General features: G+C 42.3%; 1 protein-coding gene across 1 annotated transcript; it reads right to left on the bottom strand. All coding sequences in view use genetic code 11, as the record gives it.

The window, feature by feature from the left end:
- Positions 1-268: 268 nt before the first annotated feature.
- EGR_01162 (Protein EFR3 B) lies at positions 269-18,967 on the bottom strand (the record flags this gene model as incomplete). Its single annotated transcript, XM_024490411.1, has 16 exons — positions 269-458; positions 1,355-1,413; positions 1,487-1,795; positions 5,496-5,623; positions 6,621-6,681; positions 6,768-6,865; positions 9,683-10,026; positions 12,539-12,615; positions 14,357-14,530; positions 14,821-14,855; positions 14,890-15,001; positions 15,285-15,363; positions 16,419-16,661; positions 16,741-16,904; positions 17,980-18,060; positions 18,242-18,967. 16 exons carry the CDS (start codon positions 18,965-18,967, stop codon positions 269-271), a joined length of 2,880 nt encoding a protein of 959 aa, XP_024355230.1.
- Between the last annotated feature and the right edge of the window lie 424 nt (positions 18,968-19,391).

Genomic DNA, 19,391 nt, shown 5'->3' with positions numbered 1-19,391 from the left:
ATCACTCGGTAGTGAATGTAAGTTGGGTATTCGTTTTCTTGAGCTTATCATCGCCCTAATTGAGTCACGGGGCGTGCTGTTCTCAAGGGTTGCGCCTACCTGGTGCAAACAAATTAGCACACTTCAGTGAGCAGCTCACGGTGTGTGCTGAACCCGGTGGGTGGCGAAGCTTGCAGATACGCTGACGCAGCGCAATAAGAGGTGCGCAAGATAGTTCAAGTTTAGCGGAGGGGGCACTGCTTTAAGGCACAAGCCATCCATGGGGGCGTTAAGAGCCCCAGTTCTTCAGTGCGCAGAGATCGAGAAGGCCTTTGGCTGGGTGATAGGCGTAGAACTCCGCCGCCAGTGCGGGGGTAAAGACTAGTTCCAATCTATTGCGTGATCTCCCTCTTGATTTGAGCTTCGTCCCCGACCTTCTCCGTGGTCCGTCTTCCACTGCACCGAAATGTCCTCCTAATCTGATAGGCAGTAACGAAAATGCCGCGATGAGTTCGCTTTTTATTTCTTGAGTGGTAATAAAAGTAGAGGATTTGGGTGGTATTAACAAATCTCAAAACAGCTGTTGAATTAACTGGGTCAGTGATAATGGATTCTTTAAAGTAGCAGAGGTAGCGTCAAAACACTTTACAGCGAACATATTCCTTGTGCCAATGCTTTTTCTTCTTGAGGCTGTCAACCCCTAACATCGCAATCGAAACCACTGTGCGCATAGTTTCCTAAAGATGGCTCCAATTCTTTCAGTCCTAACTTTGCCCTGTCACTGGTCGTTATGAGGAACTCAGAATCACAGAAGTTGCCAATCACGCCCCCATTACGAGTCTTCTCGAACTCAGCTATCTATAGCGAACACTCACTCCTTGTAACACTGGATTTGCATGATGCCAGAGAAAAACGGGGACACTCCTCCTTCGAAAGTCATCTAATGAACAATCTACTGAAACAATGGCCGAAAGCACCTCCACCATTAGCGCACAGAATGTTTAGAAGCTTTAACACTATGGTGGTAACTGCAACATCATCATGAGGGACTAAACGGGCTCGTGTAGTGGAACACCATTTATCACCCTCTCAGTGCTTTGCGGACCGTACATCTCCAATTTATTCAACAAGCATAAAATTCTAATGAGTGGAATAGGTGGTCGTTTGCAATGCTAATTCATAGGTAAGAGCTTGGTCTTTACTAGTGCGTTTATTGTTCAGTCACAGAAAAAGGAGAATCAAGTGAAGTTAGGAAGGATAAAGGACAGGAGGAAGGCTAAAAGGGTAGAAGGTATTCACAACAAGAACCACTCATATTAACAACAAAACCACAGCAATCATGGATAAAATAATCTGATCGACAGCCATCCCTCACACAGCCAGTTCCCGCATAGCAGCACAGCAGACGACCAGCCAGCGTAGCAGCGTGGTAGACTAATATACATCAAGAGACAAAGAGGGAAATAAAATTGGAGTCCCAGTTGGACTGGACTGCAGAGGGAGCAACTCCCTGTCCCATCGTATCCTCCGCTTTCGCCTCCTGTGTCTCCCTAACGATTGCTGCTCCCTCCCTATCGACTGCCCACTCGCTCGCCTCTCCACCCGAGTTCTCCTCTGCTGCACCGCCGCTACCAGCGGCGCTCCGGCGCAGCGCCATCTCTACTCCATCAGTCTTCTCATTTCGCGCGTTACTACCACGTAGAAAGGACAGTCCCCCTGTGTTTAGACTCGTCCGTCTCTGTGACAGCTTTCGACGGTTCAGCTCGTTGGAGAGGTCGTTGAACACTCCTGCCATGTTAAAGCGCCGCGTCTGTGCCTGGTGGGGAAGTGTAACAGAACAATATTGGCTTGGGATATGAGACTCTTTAGCCTCCATTAATAGCCCTTGTAAATCTTAATACGTCTTCAGAACTGCCTCGAGTGGTTTGGAAGTAGCAAAAAGAGCAAATGATTTCAGTTTGAACGCACGCTTGGAAATAATGATCTGTTTCACTAGTTTCGGGATTCACTTAGCTAGCTGCACACAGCGGAACAGAGTGGTGCAACATAACAGTGGTGGCCTAAGAGAACCTTTCAAACACAGAAACACAGAAAATAGCCGCGCAGTAAAGCAGAGTAGCGAAACGTGAGAAGGATGGTAAAACACAGGACACACACACACACGAAACGCAGCCCTGAAGTAGTAATAAACCAGTATGTTGTTAATCTGAATATTGAGACACCGTTACCTCTCCGTAACCAAAAGAAGCTTAAAACAGTTAACTTTGATATAGCTCTATTGAAGTCTTCGGCAGCGACATCACAAACAGCATCATAGTTTTTCGTGAGGTCTCACTGCCAAGGTTGTGACAAGTTCACTTTCAGCTCTTCATAATCCCATCAAATTAGGTTTTTTCATGGGACTACATCAGTGTTAAACGAGAATTGACGAAAACTCCGATGTTCCTCCTATAGCAAGTGAATATAGTGAGTTCAGATGTTAAGTTGACTAGTTTTAGTAGTAAGTGGAGACCCACATTTCGATTCCAAGATTCTGACAAATGCTACATGCACAAAGACGGTAGTAGATGAATAAGATGACAATGCCTTCTTTGTCTTTTTTCCTTTCAGCCAGTGTCGTCCTTCTGTGCATGGACGAACAGGAGAGAACACTGGCAACAAGAGTTTTATCTAGGGGAGGAGGCATGGCGGTAATGAGAGGGGGGACGGAGGGTTAGTCACGCATGTCCACACAAAGACATGAGTCATCCCTGGCCATACACTAGCAAACATCTACTGGGATCTCCGCAACGCAACAACCGAATGACCTCTATCGTACGGACAACTTACCCCTCCAATTCACCTAGTCCTCCCAGTGTGCGTTCACTGCGAAGCGATTGCATGTGCGAGCTCAGTCACCGGGAGTGATGCAATTAAGTCACCTCAATCATGCTTGACCTCTGCGATTTCACATGCGGTTTCGTGAGATCATGAATTGTACAACGGTGAACAATTTTTGTGAAAGTTGCAGCCCAGGGCGCAGTCACATCACCGCATATGGTTGTGAATGAATACACGCCAACAGGCAAGTGCACCTCTAATAGAGATGCCAATCTTGGCTAGTTAATCAGAAGTGAGCTACTCAACACTCTTGTACGTGATCGAATGCAAACACCCGGTAAGGAGAAGCTACAGCAAGATCACACAAACTCAGTTAAGTACTATTATATGTCTTTGCGCAAATAAGCGCATGACGAGACCACCTCTTCGTGTGTGCAAGTTTTTTTTAAAAAGGCGATCCACTGGTGCGGACAAATGCCTAGTCCAGCTATGGAGGAAACGTCCGACCAGATTTAACGCAGGCACTAAAAGAAAGCCACAGAATATTCAATACTATGAAACTACCTAATGTGCCGTTGTGTGTGTTTTTACGAGTGCAAGGATGTATCGAGGCTCGGTAGAGACGTGACCTCTGGAAAGTGAGACAGAAATTACTCCATGACAAACAACGAACACAGGCCTATGGTTGAATCAGAAACGGAAGGCTCTGTTTGGATATCTCCCTCCATGCCTACAGCGTGGTGAAAGTACAAGGTTTAGGGGATTGAAAAAAAGAGAACGTGACAGAGTTAAGCCAAGAGGATAGAGATAGAGCGACAAGGAGATAGGTTTAACAACAGTGTGTGTGTCAAAACCACTAGAGGCCTAGCACATGATCGCTGACTTTTGTTTACGATGACAAATACGCACACGCATACGAACCTACACATATGCTCAGTTTAGTGAAGGCCAAATGTGACAATCTTTTTTGATGGCAAGCCATATCTTAATCAAATAAGCTACGTACCTCAACTACACAATAAGAGGTATTAAACAGGGCTCAACAACTTTTACACCAAGCGTTCAATCGCCTTACAAATGGCGGTTATCAAATGAGGGAATTAATGAATGCGACGCCATTATAACCCAAAACTTCACAAAACGGCGTCACTTCAAGTTCCAATGGATCGTTTGTCGCCGCAAAAACGTTTCGCATATGCAAGTTCTCGTCACAACGCCCAGAGATTGCAGTCCATTTCGGGGCGTGGGTGTGTATGTGTGTACAGAAATTTGATATTACTTCGAGCACACATACGCCATGCAGACTTACAGTAAATTTTGACTCTATATGAAATTGAGATAATACCTATTGGAATTTATCTTTCGACTTTAGTGAGTCCAGGTAGACAAAGACAACTTTTGCGCAAGTTTTCTTAAAACGAATGTGACATTTTATGACAGTAAAATATCGCCTCACTGACAAGGGCAATTAAACAGGATATGATTTTGACAACATCTAGCGGAATAATATTTGATTTGCTGGAAGGATTTTAATGGACAGGAAATAAATTACCGTATAAATTGCCATAAACTTCATAAGATCCTTTGGGGTTATTAAGAAAACGGACTCCACTGATAGTGAGGTGAGGTTAGCTAACATTTGGGTAATGCCTGACAGACCCTGACCTCTGACGCTTTAAGTGAGTCCAAAATGACACAAAATTACATAGGTTCGCGCAAGCCTGATATAACCTTTTGTGGTCATGACGGAGACCAGGGTAACTTAACAAGTGTCATGTGCCTGTGAAGTTTATTTTTTCACAACTACTAGTAAAAGTTCCACGATTGCACAAAAAGGAAGGGGTGAGGTGGACTTTACTCCAATTTTTGTGCAATACCTAGTTTACAACGTCGCTACATCATCATTCGTGAAAGGCAAGGTGGAAAGGTAGAGCAATTGGAGCCCTTTGTGGCACAAAAACATGATTGACAATGTGAATTTTGGTATGGGCCGTCAGCAAAAGTCCACCCCCTCTGATTCTCGGAAAAAGAAAAAAAATGAAGAGCAAGAATAGTAATGATGGTGCAACCGCGTCTCGTGCAGTAAATTATCGACCTTTTAACCTCCACCAATATGCACTGGAGTCGGATATTGCTGAGGTGACGAGAATTTTGGAATAATTGGGAAAAAAGAGGCATAAAACTCATCAATTGTGTGAAAATTAATAAGTTGATTAAAGTGGCAGCCAGCAACAACATATCAGGTAGTGGGAATGCCATGGCAAAAAAGATAATAGATTTCAAAAGTATTTGAGCAGGTCTTGATTAATCATCTAACTGAAAAGAGGATGTGAGAACCAGGGAGCATACAGATCCAAAATCCATCAATATCTGTAGAACTCGCATTTCGAAAACGGCTCCAATAAAGGGTATTGTTTCCAAAAAACTAAAGACTGAAAGGCCTTGACATTTTAAATCTCGCAGCCAAAAATATTTCAACTTTAGAAGAACCCAACTAATCGCTTCAAATCCTATACGACGAAAAAATAATGCAAACAGAGACATCATAGAAGGTAGAAACATGACGAGCGTGCTTTGCAGTGGCCAGGGACTAGGGTCAGAACTAGTAAATAAACCAATCAACTATGGGAGTTATGAGGCAGTCTACTTAAAATTATTTCAGTAGCATGCGACCTTGACAAAACAAAAACACGTACCCGCTCCTTATGAAGCGCACACAACTCATTGAAATCCATCGTGCCTTTACCCATCAGAGTGTCGTAATTGGAAGTCATTCGCATATTTTCTGCATACTTTCTTTTCCTCCTGGTTTCTGGAGACTCATCTATATAGGGTAAATTGATCAAAAAGCAAAATCGGGTGAGATAATCTCGGGAACCGTAAAGATGAAAGAGCTGAATATAATGCAAAAGATCAAATCCTACTCAATAATCTACATGTTGGAATGGAACCCCAACAGACAATACTCTGCTGGCACGGCCAGATTTTTCTATCTGAGCTCGGCGTCGCAGATATGTAACATACATACCCTACCAATTTATGGCATCCGGTTGCAATAAATCGCATCGCAAATAGATTGATTCGATTTAATACGACAAAACGGTCAAAAAATATCCACAGTTTGAGAATGATTACATTATTTTCAGCTTTCGAGCAACAGTTGAATTAGTTGGGAGAATGAATGGTGACCGATTTCACGCCAGAACAATAAGATATTAAATCCAACATGACTCGAAAAAGCATCCCCATTTGCTTTACCAGCTGTGATGTGTTTTATGGCGAAAACTGTAGGTTGCATGCATGGTAAAAAGAAGTACACAGCAGTAAAGGAAAGACTTGAAATGGAGTGAACATCCTCAAGAAACATGTGCCTTGGCAATTAAATGAAATTCACTGCGTGCTCAATTCGGTCAGAAGGCCTACGAGAGGATGTTACAGGTGCAACAAACATTGAAGTAGAATGATGAAGAAGTATTATCGGATGGTCTGCCATAAGGCATGTGGCATCATTTCAAAATGTCCAAAATCTTAGGACATATACCATGAAGGGAAGAAGTACACATAAGCATTACGAAAGCCAAAAACGTAGTCAGAATGGATGAATATTACACGACAATGAGATGCGTTGAGTTAGAAACTTGCACACCGTAACAGCGACAGCACAAATCCAGAAACCAGACTAAGCAACATTGAATTGAGACACCTTTCAAACCATCGTTAAGTGACCTAGTACTTGAACCTTTATCGCTAGCAACAAGGATCAAATCTCCTCTGTAGCAGGCACTTTCCCACACAGGAAGACAAAAGAAAAGCAAACTCACACAAAATCTTCTGTGCATGTTTGAAGGAGATCATCTCCTCCTTTTCGAGATCAGAGGCACGCTGAAGAAAGGTAAAAGTTGCGTTAAGCGGTCGTTGACAAGGTGAAAACATGGGGGAGAATAAGATGGGTAATGAAGCGTGCTTACCGAACCAGCATTTAGTATCGACTGACTGCTCTCGGCCATTGACAAGCTGCTCAGTGACTGACTATCGGCACCCATAGGCGCCGCATTCCTGGAACCGTCTGCAAAATAAAAATATTGAAAATTAGCCATACGAACCCTTGGAAGGTCCGATCACCTTGGGGCAAACCAACAACCCAGACTTGATCACCATTCATCAAATTGAAAGACATTTAAATCGGCAAAGGCATCAAATTAAATAAAGGGGCAACATTTAGAAAATTTGCGGACTTAAAGACTTTCGGCAGCAGAAAAGTCATGCGCACGAGTCCTGACGGTTGAACAGCCGAAAGATGGATGGATGCAAGTGCGAACACTCTTCCCATCACGTTCAGACTCGCTTTCATATAAGTAAATGATGGCGGAAAAAAATGGAAGTATGGCCGCTGGTGCACACAAGAGTGTATTTCAAGAAACAAAAAAATTTAACTTTCCAAGCATTAGACTCTGGAAGAGCTTAAACGACGACAGCATGCTCCAACGGATGCTCCGACGACTTGGTGACCTCGACCCCAAGTTCTTCATCCACTCATAGCCCCTCAGGGGCAAGCGTCTTTGTGACTCTGATTGGTGCCGAGAAGATCGGATTTCTAGGAAGTTGATGAAATCACATTGGATCTGGACTCGTCTGCCTGAAACCAACTCTCCCAACAAGAAAAATAACGAACAAACAGGAAAGGAAGTTGAAAGATGAGGACTTAAAACTGACATCTCAAAGTAGGTGCAAAATCAAGAGAAGTTGCGAACTGGGCGAACATATTTGTGCGCTAGGACCAACAGCTCAGTTAAAAATAGGGGAGGGTTTTAGATCAAATAGACGGATAACAACTCTATCGGAGGCCTGAATGTGATTATCAATGCAAGGAGAGCATAGATGTCCTTTTACGAATCCCAGTCAAATGCTAGAACAAACGAAGGTCGACAAATACGGAATCTAGCCAAACCAAAAAACTTTAGGGCTTGGAAATTTCATTGGAAAAAACTGTCAATTTACAAGTAAATTTAATAAAGCATTTCAGAAAGTACAAATAAACTGAATTTTCATAAAAAAGGTCAGAAGTGACAAGTGAAACCAACCAACACGTACCAGTAAAGCGTGGGTACTGCCGCAGAGCTGCACAAGACAATGATCAATGTGGGGGAATAAACGAGGTGTTGTTGACGTACGAAGACAGACAAGCATGTCAATCTCGTCACCAATGTGAGGCTTGACAGCCGAAAAATGAAATGTGTGCGGTGTGTGGGAAAAAAAGTTCAATACGGCGATAAGGCCATTCATTCTTCGAAAACGACGCAACGACAAGAGGAGCGAAAACGAATCCGCTGAGCCTATACAAGACGTGACAACAAAGCCACAAGACTATAAATTCGAATCAACGCCAAATCACACGATCTTGCACGTTCTCAGGTCCATAATTTATTCTTCTCCAAAGGACATTGCAGTGGATGAATTTTTATTTGCTTGCAGCATAGCTCTGGAGCCATTGGTTGTAGTTTCCTTTAAAACTGTAGGATAACAAACATGTATTTTCCTAGATCATAGCAAGAAATGTTGTATTGGATGGAGTGCTAACCTAAAGTATTTGCAAATGATTGAAGGTGGAGCAAACAAATGCAACCATTTGTGAAAGCTCTTAGTCAAAAACCAATTTTAGTGCAAAGAAACGCTGTGATGGAGCCTAGGACGGACGTTTTACACAAACGCTCCAACACCACTAACGGCTAGCATCAAATACACAGTAGTACATCGAAGATCATATATTTATAAGTTGATAATACACCGGAGAACAGAAAGCTGACAGAACGTATTATGAAAGACTGTAGGCCATTGAATAAAACACCATGAATCTAAGAGGCGATGGAGAATGAACATTGAAATCGGCGCAAAAGATGCCTAAAAGCTCTCAGCTAGTGAACGTATCCCTGAAGCATCAAAAACAGGCCGTCAATGGACAGACGAAAATTAGTAGAAATGGAAATTCAGCGCAGACAATATAGCACTGATAAGACAGTAAAGTACAGAAATGTTGTTCGTGGCCATGCCATAACGTCAGTGGAACAGCTGCGCAAAAGTTAATTTCAAATCCGAACTTGATGAGACAGATATCAGCATTTCCAATAAAACACCCCCGGTGGAGAATCCTGTTGCAAAAGTTTATTTCCGAAGTATTGATCAATGAGTCAATACCGTAGAAGAATCACTTTTAACTTCCAAAACCGGGTAAAAAACCGCAGACCGTAAATATTAAGAGGAACGAACCGAACCTTGAGTTGCCAAACATCATATGCAACAGGGTGAATAGAGGAAACAAGCATTCAAAAAGCACACCAATAACTTGGCAAGATCTGTCATGCCACAGGATTGGCCTTTGCCAGTTTTAAATCAGCTCCACAGATGACAGAGCTGAGGGAAAGGACAACATGATCCATTTTCAACACCCAGAACGGAAATGAGGGCGAAGCAACTGAAATGAGGCAAACTCAGGAAACCGAAAGTTGCTACAGTCTGAGGCATCTCAAATAAGCCAAGTCCCGACCAGTCAGTTGAATTGAATGTATAAAGTGGGGAATTGCAGGTGCAACAAGACGCATGTTCAAGCAGGTCGACAAAACAACTCCAAAAGTGTTACTTTCACTGACTGAAGTACGAGCAGATGAGTTGATTGAGGAAAATAGGGGGTACAAATTAATGTTTGAAGGGAACCGCCAGCATGATTCATTTTCCAATACAGTGGTGTATAGATTGGCAGAACCAGAGTGAGGTTGAGAAGTAATTTCAACATCCTAAACGTATCTTGATGAATCAAACCAGGTTAAAAGTTACAAACCCAAAAGCGATAATGCAGACCTCCAAGCAATCAAAAAGTTATGTCACATACACTGAGCCCCATTTCGGAATGTGTCTCCAGGACCGGCACCGCGGTTCAAAGATCCAGGAAGAGTGCCCCACCCACTAAATCGGTTGGTGGAGTCGTATTCAGAGGCTCCACTGGTGCGACCGCCGGGTGTGGTGACCGAGCCGGTGCCTCCGCCTCCCGCCGCCGCCAATGCCGCAGAGCTGCCGAGCATGGCAACGCGGAGGGATTGGAGAGCTTTGAGTGGGTCGAAGGGCTGGTAAGGCACGTCCAAACTAGAGGGGTCGAGGGCAGCCTGCTGCAGGGCGGAATGTACTGCCTCCCGGCAGAAGAGCATGTCCTCAGAGATCACTAATTGCGCTGGATACCTAAGAGGGGAGCACACAATAAAAAAGGATTTATTGTTCCATGGAATACTAATGCAGGCATAAGTCAGAGAGATGGCACTCATTGCACGGTTGCGACTACTATTATAGCTCAGTGTTGAAGGATTTTTACAGTTGATAAGGTATCCGAACGTGAGACAACACGATTATTGCGTTTGAAAAGCCATAATTTGGAAAGTTATTAGTAATAATTAGTACTAATGGCTGGACAGGTAGCGCACCTAGCACCTGAAACCAATTGAAGACTGGTGCAATGTTTACCAGTGTACCTATGGCTACAATAGCAAACTCGAACCTGATATGCCCTGTCAGTACTTCATGGAACAAGATTTCTACAAAAATAAATGCAAATAACTCCTGGGTATACAATTGAATAACCTTATTGTTTGGAGTGGCTAACGCCATGAAAAAAGTGGATGGTGGAAATACTTGTCCGCAGACAACAAAAAATAGTACAATTTATGGTTGCCAAAGGATAAACCAGTAAAATTTTAGAAAAAAATATTAATTATGATTACCTTGTCTTTTCACTGTTAAACGATTCTGGCAAATTTCGTGAAACATCAATGTAAAATTGCTCACAGAAAAAGCCTTCGAGGCTCTCACGGAGATCCCATTAAATTGTGCAGTAAAACAAATAAAAAACCCACTCTCGAAAGCTAAAATTCGACTTCCAGGGCAAGAGATCACACAACTCCTTGTCAGATTAGGCCACATTCACGAGAATCATTAAGAAACAGAGATCCCACTGTTTGCATAATCCTTGGAATAAAGAAATAGGAAACGGCTCGTTTGAATCACATGCAAGCATTGTTGAGTTGATAATCAGTTGAATAAATTACAGCAGATAATCATTAGCATTCCTTTCAACTTCTTCACCGCTTAAGTGTCAAAACGATTCTATAACTCCTCACTAAAAACTCTAGCGGACTACTCCAATAAATTAAATCAAATCAAAATGTTGGCTAATAAAGGAGAAATTTTGCCACAAAGGCAACGAAGAAGTCATCTTCGAAAGCAAAAAATTCACCCAATGCGTCAGTGATTAAGTACATACGTTTCAAGGAAATTTAAAGCAGATTCGCGTAGCCTTTGAAGTGATAAAAGAGGAAGCAGTTCATCTGATCTGCACGCATTATGATGAGCGTTTGCATGCCATCAAACTTCAAAAAACGGGAGTCACACAATTCCCCATTAGATGAGCAGAAAACTTTTAGCAAAAAAAAACGCTAAATTCACCTGGCATCGAAAGTGAAAAAAAGTGGGAATTGTGAAGGCTAACAACGAGAAATGCCGTCAAAGAAAGCGACCACATCTACAACTACTAAGAAAAAAGTAAACGCGAATTCAAAAACGGTGCAATTAAGAGAAGAAAATGCGAGTGGATAAAATCGCATTTCTGAGCAGACGATTTCACTCCTACAGAAATGAAAGCATTAAGATAGAGATTTATAATAATTCACTTGCTTAAACGATCATGAATAATAGTACGAACAACAGGAAATAGGACTGAGACGATGAAACTCAAGAAGAGAGAACAATTCATGGGAAACTGATTTTGCTACTGTGATACTGAAATTTCACTTGAGAAATGAAAGGTCACATGCTACTTATGTGAGAAAATCAAGCTGAATTCATATAGCCTCTGGCACAAGATGGGAGAGTTAATGTGGTCTGTACACTTGAAAAGTGGCCTTATTGTTGCCATTTAATGCAACCAAATGGCAAAACTCATCAAAATTTACACCGCTAATTGGTAATATGACCACTCCAAATGAACTCATGACTCGTAACATCGACCCAATTCAAGAAGGTAGCACGTAGAAAACCAGAAATATAAGCAGCATACGAATAGTCGAGGCCGATTTTACCAATTTAGGCTACTAGAGACCACGCCTTTAAGATTACAAATACCATAGTGGCAAATGGTAAATGATACGAGGGTTTCGCGTGCATCGGTACTCGTAGTCGAATCGGAGTAGCACTAGTGGCATGGCGTGACGAAGATTGATGCAATCAAGCAGTCAACGGCAATGGTTTGGGTAGGACTACATAAAACAATCAACTTTTGTGACGCAGAATGTAGTTCATTAACTGTCTCGACTTAATTCACGAAATGCAGCAACAAATTGAAGCTCCTAAAATGATGCAGTGCTGCTCTAATAAAAGGTTCCACAACACTGCAGACATAAAGTGCCCACAGAGAGGTAATAAAAGCCACAGCGACACACCAGGGCAACACACAAAAAATGACAGCACAAAAAATTTGTGACTGAGTTTAATGAAGATTGAAGATGAGAAGTGGCATGACAGCTGAGAAAAATCACAACAGGAAAAAGTATATAGTGCGGAACTTGAGAACGCATGAAACCACTTCAAAAGAAGCAGAGCATGCGAAGCTTCCACAGCACCAAACTTAAGACGTATTTGCGTGAATTGTTGCAGATCATGAGCAGCAGTCTTCGTAAAATTTTGTGATTAAGGTATGACTTACGTTTCCTGCGTATTTTTTCGATTGAAAGCGACGTCTGGGAGGAGGTAAGGTGCTCTTTCCCGACGCGTTTTTATAACCTGAGAGATAAGTAAAACATTTTTTAAATGAAACATTGAATACAATCACTCCATATGTATTTTTCATTCTCTAAGCTGATAGCAATCGTCCAGTTAATATCACGTGCACTGGAGGAAGAAATATGAATGGAAGTTTGAATTACCTCGTGTAGCTTCAATTAAAGCAATATACGCTCACGAGTGCTAAAACCATGATATTTATAGACTCCGTCTTATTAGGTGTTCCGGGATAACTTGAATGCTACGACCAAACGCATTCTCGAATACTCTTTAGGGCAGATTGCACTGATATCTTGAAAGGAGGTTTCTGCAAAACTTATCAGCTTGTAATTAGGTTGAAAACGAGTAATAATATAGATATTTCGTACCTGCTAAGGCAGGATTTGAAATGAATGAATAAGAAGTCAGTCAATAACATTGTTGTCCAAACTGTTAGCAATGAATAAGATACAAAAGCCAGTGTTTCTCTACAATGAAAGCTGCCTAGATAGACGGTTGGACAGAATCGTATAAAAATTGCAGCCAGGTGGAGAGGTGGTGCGACAAGAGTGAACCTGCCTTACATGGACGACTTGCGAAATGTGGGCGGCGTGCAAAATACACTCGCTATATAACAATGTTTCCAAATAAATGTTTTTTAAACAAAAAATATCACTGAGTAGAATCACTCAGTTTCCCTGCACCACCTTCGGATGCTGGCATTTCCAGTTGGGTACCTTTACAAAATTAACTGCTTGGTAATCTAATGCCACTGTAGTTAGTTGATGATTGTTTTAGTGCTAATATACCAGATCTTGAGATCCTGTGATCCGTACCTCCGGCCATGCCTAAAGCTTTCCAGATTTTCCGTAGGTTAGTGGTAAATCTTCTTGCTTACCAGTACGGCCAATTAGAACTGCGGGGAAGACACGGGGCGCACCACATCGTCACAACAGTGTTAGAGTAATAAATGCAAGTGACAAAGGCTGTGTGTGCTACTACCTCCATAAATAAATAAATAAACGGAGTCAATTTGACGATTAACACGTTCGCCATCGGGATCGAAGAGGAAAATCGACTACACAGCCTACAAAAGAGGTTGCCCCTAAAGTCGTGTTGATGAAAAACTAGGTGTGATTATCATTAAGCCAGGAATATCCTACATCTACTTCCGTCCTGATTTAGGATAACCAATTATTATAAAACCATAAAGGCTACATGTGGGATACGCGTGATGCTGGTAGCGCAAATTTTAAGATCTCCGTCACCAATAAAACCTTTTAAATGCAAAATTATTTTCGGCAAAGTATGGACAATTTTAAACGTCAAAATTATTTTTTTGACCTGTTAGAATCAATCAAAACACGGAGATAAAAATTCACCAACACTTTGCCCGAAGACGTGACCCTGGAGGTCTTCGGCAGTGCTCCAAAAGACACGTCTCTCAGAAGTCACGTGCTTAATCAACATTCATCAAAATCGCCTAGTGTAAGAACACAAAAATCATTAGATACACACACAAGCGTCGGATGAAGAGAACGAAGAAAGAAAACAAGATCTTATGGATCAGGAATGAGTCAGCGCAATTACGTGTCCTGCCATCACGTGATGTAGACAACAGCAACAGTGACAAAAGCTAGCCAAATCCTTTTTAGCAATACCTTGCACTGACGCAGTAGACTTGAAATCAAGGAAACTGGTCTAAAAGTCACCGCGTCGGAGCGTAGTGATTGCAATTAAACAGAAAAAAGTACTAACTTACGCCTTGCACATGCGATTGAAGAGATTCCCTGAGAGAAGAAATGGGGACGATGATCGACATCACAGTGGCAAGCACGGCATGGATAGCACAGAGGTGTGGCAAAGGAAGACTTCCATCAGATTCCGTGGTCTTCTGCTGCACCGCTAGCACCAAACGCAGCAGTTCCACGAGAACCTGCAAGGGGAGCTTCGTTAATTAATTCAATTTGTTGATCAAGCAAACCTTACAGTTGGTTGGAAGCCTTCACATCTTCCACACGAAGGGGTCTTTAAATAAGTTTTCTGATTTAACCCCATCTAGCATTTAGAACATAAAAAATGCATAAGCACCCCAATTAATGCATAGAGGCATGTGAACAGAGAAAGAATATCCCCTGGCCTTAATTGGGTTTTCAACCGTCGTATAAGTAAATTTTCCACCAAGGCTAAACGCCATAGAGCCAAAAATGATAAAAAGACCCCAACCAGACGCAGAGCTGAAGCAAGATTTAAGTTGGGTTCTACAAAGAGGGAGAAAACATGCCTCTTCGGCACCCATCTCCAACGCCACTAGGCCAATGGTGCACATCAGGTGTTCGAGGTTGTCAACCTTGTTGCTGGGATCCAACATCTGGTGGAAGGTATTTTCCGTCAACAGATAGCCAGTCTGCAGGGAAAAACCAGTAATGGCAGATGTGGTAAGTAAGCTAAGAGCATGATTTTGATACTAGCTCAAGGACTGAGCTACAAAAAAAAGCGCAATAACCTCCCTTCAGAGAAAAAAAAGGCGTGTTAATGTGAAAAAAAAAATGACAACAGTAGAAAATACAAATCCGCAGCTCTCGTAGGAACAATATACCTGCCAATATTTCTCATCTGAATAACAAATCATCGTAAAAAGTTAGGTGGCCAAAACATTTATCTTTGCAAAACGAGTCAACAACCATCACCTTTTTCATGAATAAAATATCTTGTCGAGAAGGCTTCTCTCGAGTGTAGACATTCGTGACCTCCTCAGGGGGATATATTCTGCAAGAGAAATATGTTAATTAACGCCGACGCAAACAAGAGAATAAAATAAAAGGCATTCTCAAACAACGCAACGGAGATCAGTGGCGAGTTGTTATGTCCCTCCCCCCACCACGCACTTCACTTTTGTTATCTTCAAGTTTCATTTTAATGTAAAAGCTTATTTGTCGGGCCAGGAACACTGAACTATTGAAAATAGATGTGAAAGGTAGGAAACTTGGGCAGATAACATGAGGCCAAGCCAATGCACTTTGATGCACAGAAAAACGATCTTGGCATTAAAGTAGGTGTCTTATAAAAACAATGCCGTTCAATCCATAGGAGTTGGACTGACTACTCACCAGATCTTGCGTCAACTGGCTGTCACATCTACCCTTTTTGTGAAAAAAAAGGCGTTTGCTTTTGACAATCGAACATACAAGTCGACGACTTGCTAGATCATGGAGCAACAGACTACCAAATCCACTATTTTAGATATTCAATTCTAGCTAGGTTGTGAAAAGCATGATTTCAACCTCTCCACTAACAGTATGAACACATGACCAGCCAAACTGCATCGGCGACACATCAGTTCAGAAGAAATAATAATAATACACTACGTATAAAGAATGGATTGCAGTGGTTAATGGTGGAACCGACGCTACTCAAACCATAGAAGTTAGACAATGGAAATTCTGCCATTGCCTGTATACACCAAACCGTGCATTAACTAACCATCTCATCTACTCTCCTAAATGGCCATCCACTTTCTGCAAAGGAAAACGTTCAGTTTCATCACTTTATTGACCATGTTCTCTGTGGAAAAAGATTGCTACAAGTAACATAAATAAATTACCAAATTTATCCATCAAACTCTTTACCGGTTCGCTGTCATACCCAGTAAAGCATAAAAGACTGTATTTTAAGGGATTTCAGCATCTTAGTCTTACCCCTCGTAATTCTTCATCTATTTTATGGAAGACTACTGTCAAGATGGCACAGTTCGCTTTTAATGCTACATCGGGGTTAAAACCGTAGGGTTAAATATTTATTAGCTCAAACCTGTTATCGCTAACCTGACTTTAAGGAGTTTGGGAGCATTGTTGTGTCGATCAATGAGAGCGTGGAGAATCTTCTGCACGTAAACCCGAATGGAAGCGTCGGGATCAAGAGCCACTCCGTGGAGCAAAAGGCGTAAAAAGTCCGAATCGATAGCATTCGAGATGGCCACTGTTTGGTATTGCGTTGCCACTGTGAGCATGGTCTTCACCAACACTTTCACCATCGGTTTAGAGTAATCTTTGCTGTTAGACCGTCCACTGAAAATGCGGAGACAGAAGATAAGCGAATGGACAGATGCGAATTGTACATTCAATTCATTTGAGTCATTGCACTTACCTTGGAAGGGGATCGAAGTTAAGAATGAACTTCAAAATCTCAATCTTTTGGGCATCCGGGAGGTTTTTGGCGAACTCGGCAATCGTATTCATGATTGCGTCATGGAAACGCTGCTCATCGGCTCCAACACCCTTCGAGGTCTTTTCAATGCTGGACCTCAAGATCTAGAGGTGATACAGGTGTTGTTTAACAAGTCATTTTCACACTGGGTATCAGGGTAGCTTCAAGTGCGGGTGACTAAGCAGGCTATTTCAGAATGGTTCTGCAGTACTGACGAGTCTTTCTACGCCAAAGCTGCTTTAAAAGTACCAGTTGAATACTATCGGGATGGGTGTATAAATATAGCAGCTGAAGGGTATTTAGAGAAGAAATTCAGTCCCCACTCCTGCAAATATGACATATTTCCGATTTGACTGGCAAATCTGCCATCAGTGGTGAATGGGCTATGATAATTAATCGTATTTATTATGCAAGTGGCTCTGTGCGTGTACTTAATGTTTCGACACGGATTCTGCCTCATGGAAGTAGATTGAAGTCATTCAAGAACGAGTATCAAAGAGATAAATTGGATTCCAATTTTGAATCCACATCGACTCCTACTGGTTGTGCAGAAGAAAATGAAGTTTACAAATGCACCTCCTAAAAGTAAATCTGAGACAGTCGGAATAATGAAAGAGTTCTCGGTGCGAGAATAAATTAACCCACTGCCCGTGTTTCATGATCAAGATTAACATTTGATTATGAGCAGACCTATTTACGTACTCTCAGAGAATCGAAATGCCTATTTCAATAAGTGAAGACCTCACCGTAGGCTACAACAAGGTGGTACACGGTCAGAAATGATGAATAGGAGAGAGCTTCTGCTTTCACACTACCGAATAGGTGATAACAGAGAAGAGCGTTCGGATGGTTGCAAGACGCTAACGAAAAGACATGGTTATTGCTAGTTACCGGATGACGGCTGTTTATTTCCCACAGAAATTTTTATATCACATGCGTGAACTGGCATGCCGATTCCGAAGCTACCATCAACAATTTTAAACCAAATGAAGAAATTGCCGTTTCAGACTTGTTTCAGCGAATTCAGAAAAGCCGAAAATCGAAATATGCATATCAATCAGTTCTGCTTTGAATAATTATTATAAGCCGGCAGTGGGCAATGCAAGACATTTCAAGTAGCTAGTGATATCCCTGTAGAAAATCACTTTCTCGAGGTGATGATAAGGGAAGAATTACTACCTGTAGTAGAGCTTTAAAATTGTGAAAGACATCAGGACCAATGGCACCTTTGGCAAGAGTGATGACTGACTTATCGATAACCTAAAAGCAAGAAAAAAAGATCTCCAGTGGTTAGGGTGATACTTTTAAGTAGGAATTGAGAAATCCCACCTCCTTCTCCCGAGTCATTGGACAAACCCAGCATTATCACCACTTTTACGTTTACTTGTTTATTTATTTTATTTATTTACAATAAACGAGTTCATTTCCAAGTTTACCGCACATGAAACTGGTAGCCTAGAGTGTCTACATAGTTATCCTCCGAAGTAATCAAATTCTCGGAAATGAAAGTCGGTAGTCCGCCCTTGCACTTCAGTACATCCTGACAGTTAGTGCCCACAATTCTTAGCTTGCGAATGGGCACGCCTCTAAACCAGGATTGTCTATCAAATAACATGATACTGCAATTATACTGCCGCTCCAGTCCTGCTAGATATCGTTCCGCCTTCTTCCCAAAGACCTTCCAATCCTCCGTGCCCGCCCGTTGCAAAGGGGTCTTGATGTAGACTGTCAGAGCCACGCCTCCAGCGGGCATTATTGAGAATCCCAGAGGAGCTCGCTTTCTAGGCTGCGGGTGATGGTGCTGGCGCTCACCAGTAGCTTCGTCACCACAAGAAACCGGTTTCCCCTTCCTGCTACCGCCCTTCTCGCGAGGTGGTTTCGATTCTCCCAGAAGCATCATCACCGTTTCAATGGGTGGAGTGGGAGAGGAGGAGGCCGAGCCCGCGAGGGTAAAAGAGTGGGAAAGGGAGACGCTTGCACTCTCGCTTTCAAAGCTGCTTGGTGGGTTACTGGACTCCAAATCCCCCACACCGACTACACCAAGTGCGTGACCATCACTGCCGGGAAGGGCTTTGTGAGAGAAGATGCGCTGCGAATTGCCACGATTGAATCGAATGTTGTGAAGCGATGGTGGTTGAAGTTTATGGTTAGATTGCCCCGCTCCCATGATCCTACGTCTCGCATTAGACAAGCCGCAGGCACGCTCAAATTTAGTGGCGCCTATTGATCGCGCAAATGGGGCATGCGAGAGCGGCAAAATTGAAACACCAAGGAAAATAGAAATTAACCAGCTTCTTACACCTAAACCGCACACACACTTGCAAATTTTTACAAAGTGACGTCTCGAGTCCTTTTATCTGGGCTCGTGAAATGCCATTTAACAGAATGTTAAAAGACAATATCAAAATATAAAATTCAGAGGAGACCAATTACCATAAGGGAAAAAAAGTGGGCCAAGTAGCATAAACATGCTGCATAAATAAGCCACACAAAAGTAAATATACTAGCCGGCAATATAACGATGAGCAGAGTTCTCTATTTGGGAGATCACACACAATAACAGGATACGAATTATTTGCGGTGAAATTATT

Source organism: Echinococcus granulosus (genome assembly GCF_000524195.1).
Source record: "Echinococcus granulosus chromosome Unknown EG_S00004, whole genome shotgun sequence".
NCBI classification, from domain to species: domain Eukaryota; kingdom Metazoa; phylum Platyhelminthes; class Cestoda; order Cyclophyllidea; family Taeniidae; genus Echinococcus; species Echinococcus granulosus.
This window is presented reverse-complemented; position numbering and strand designations above follow the sequence as displayed.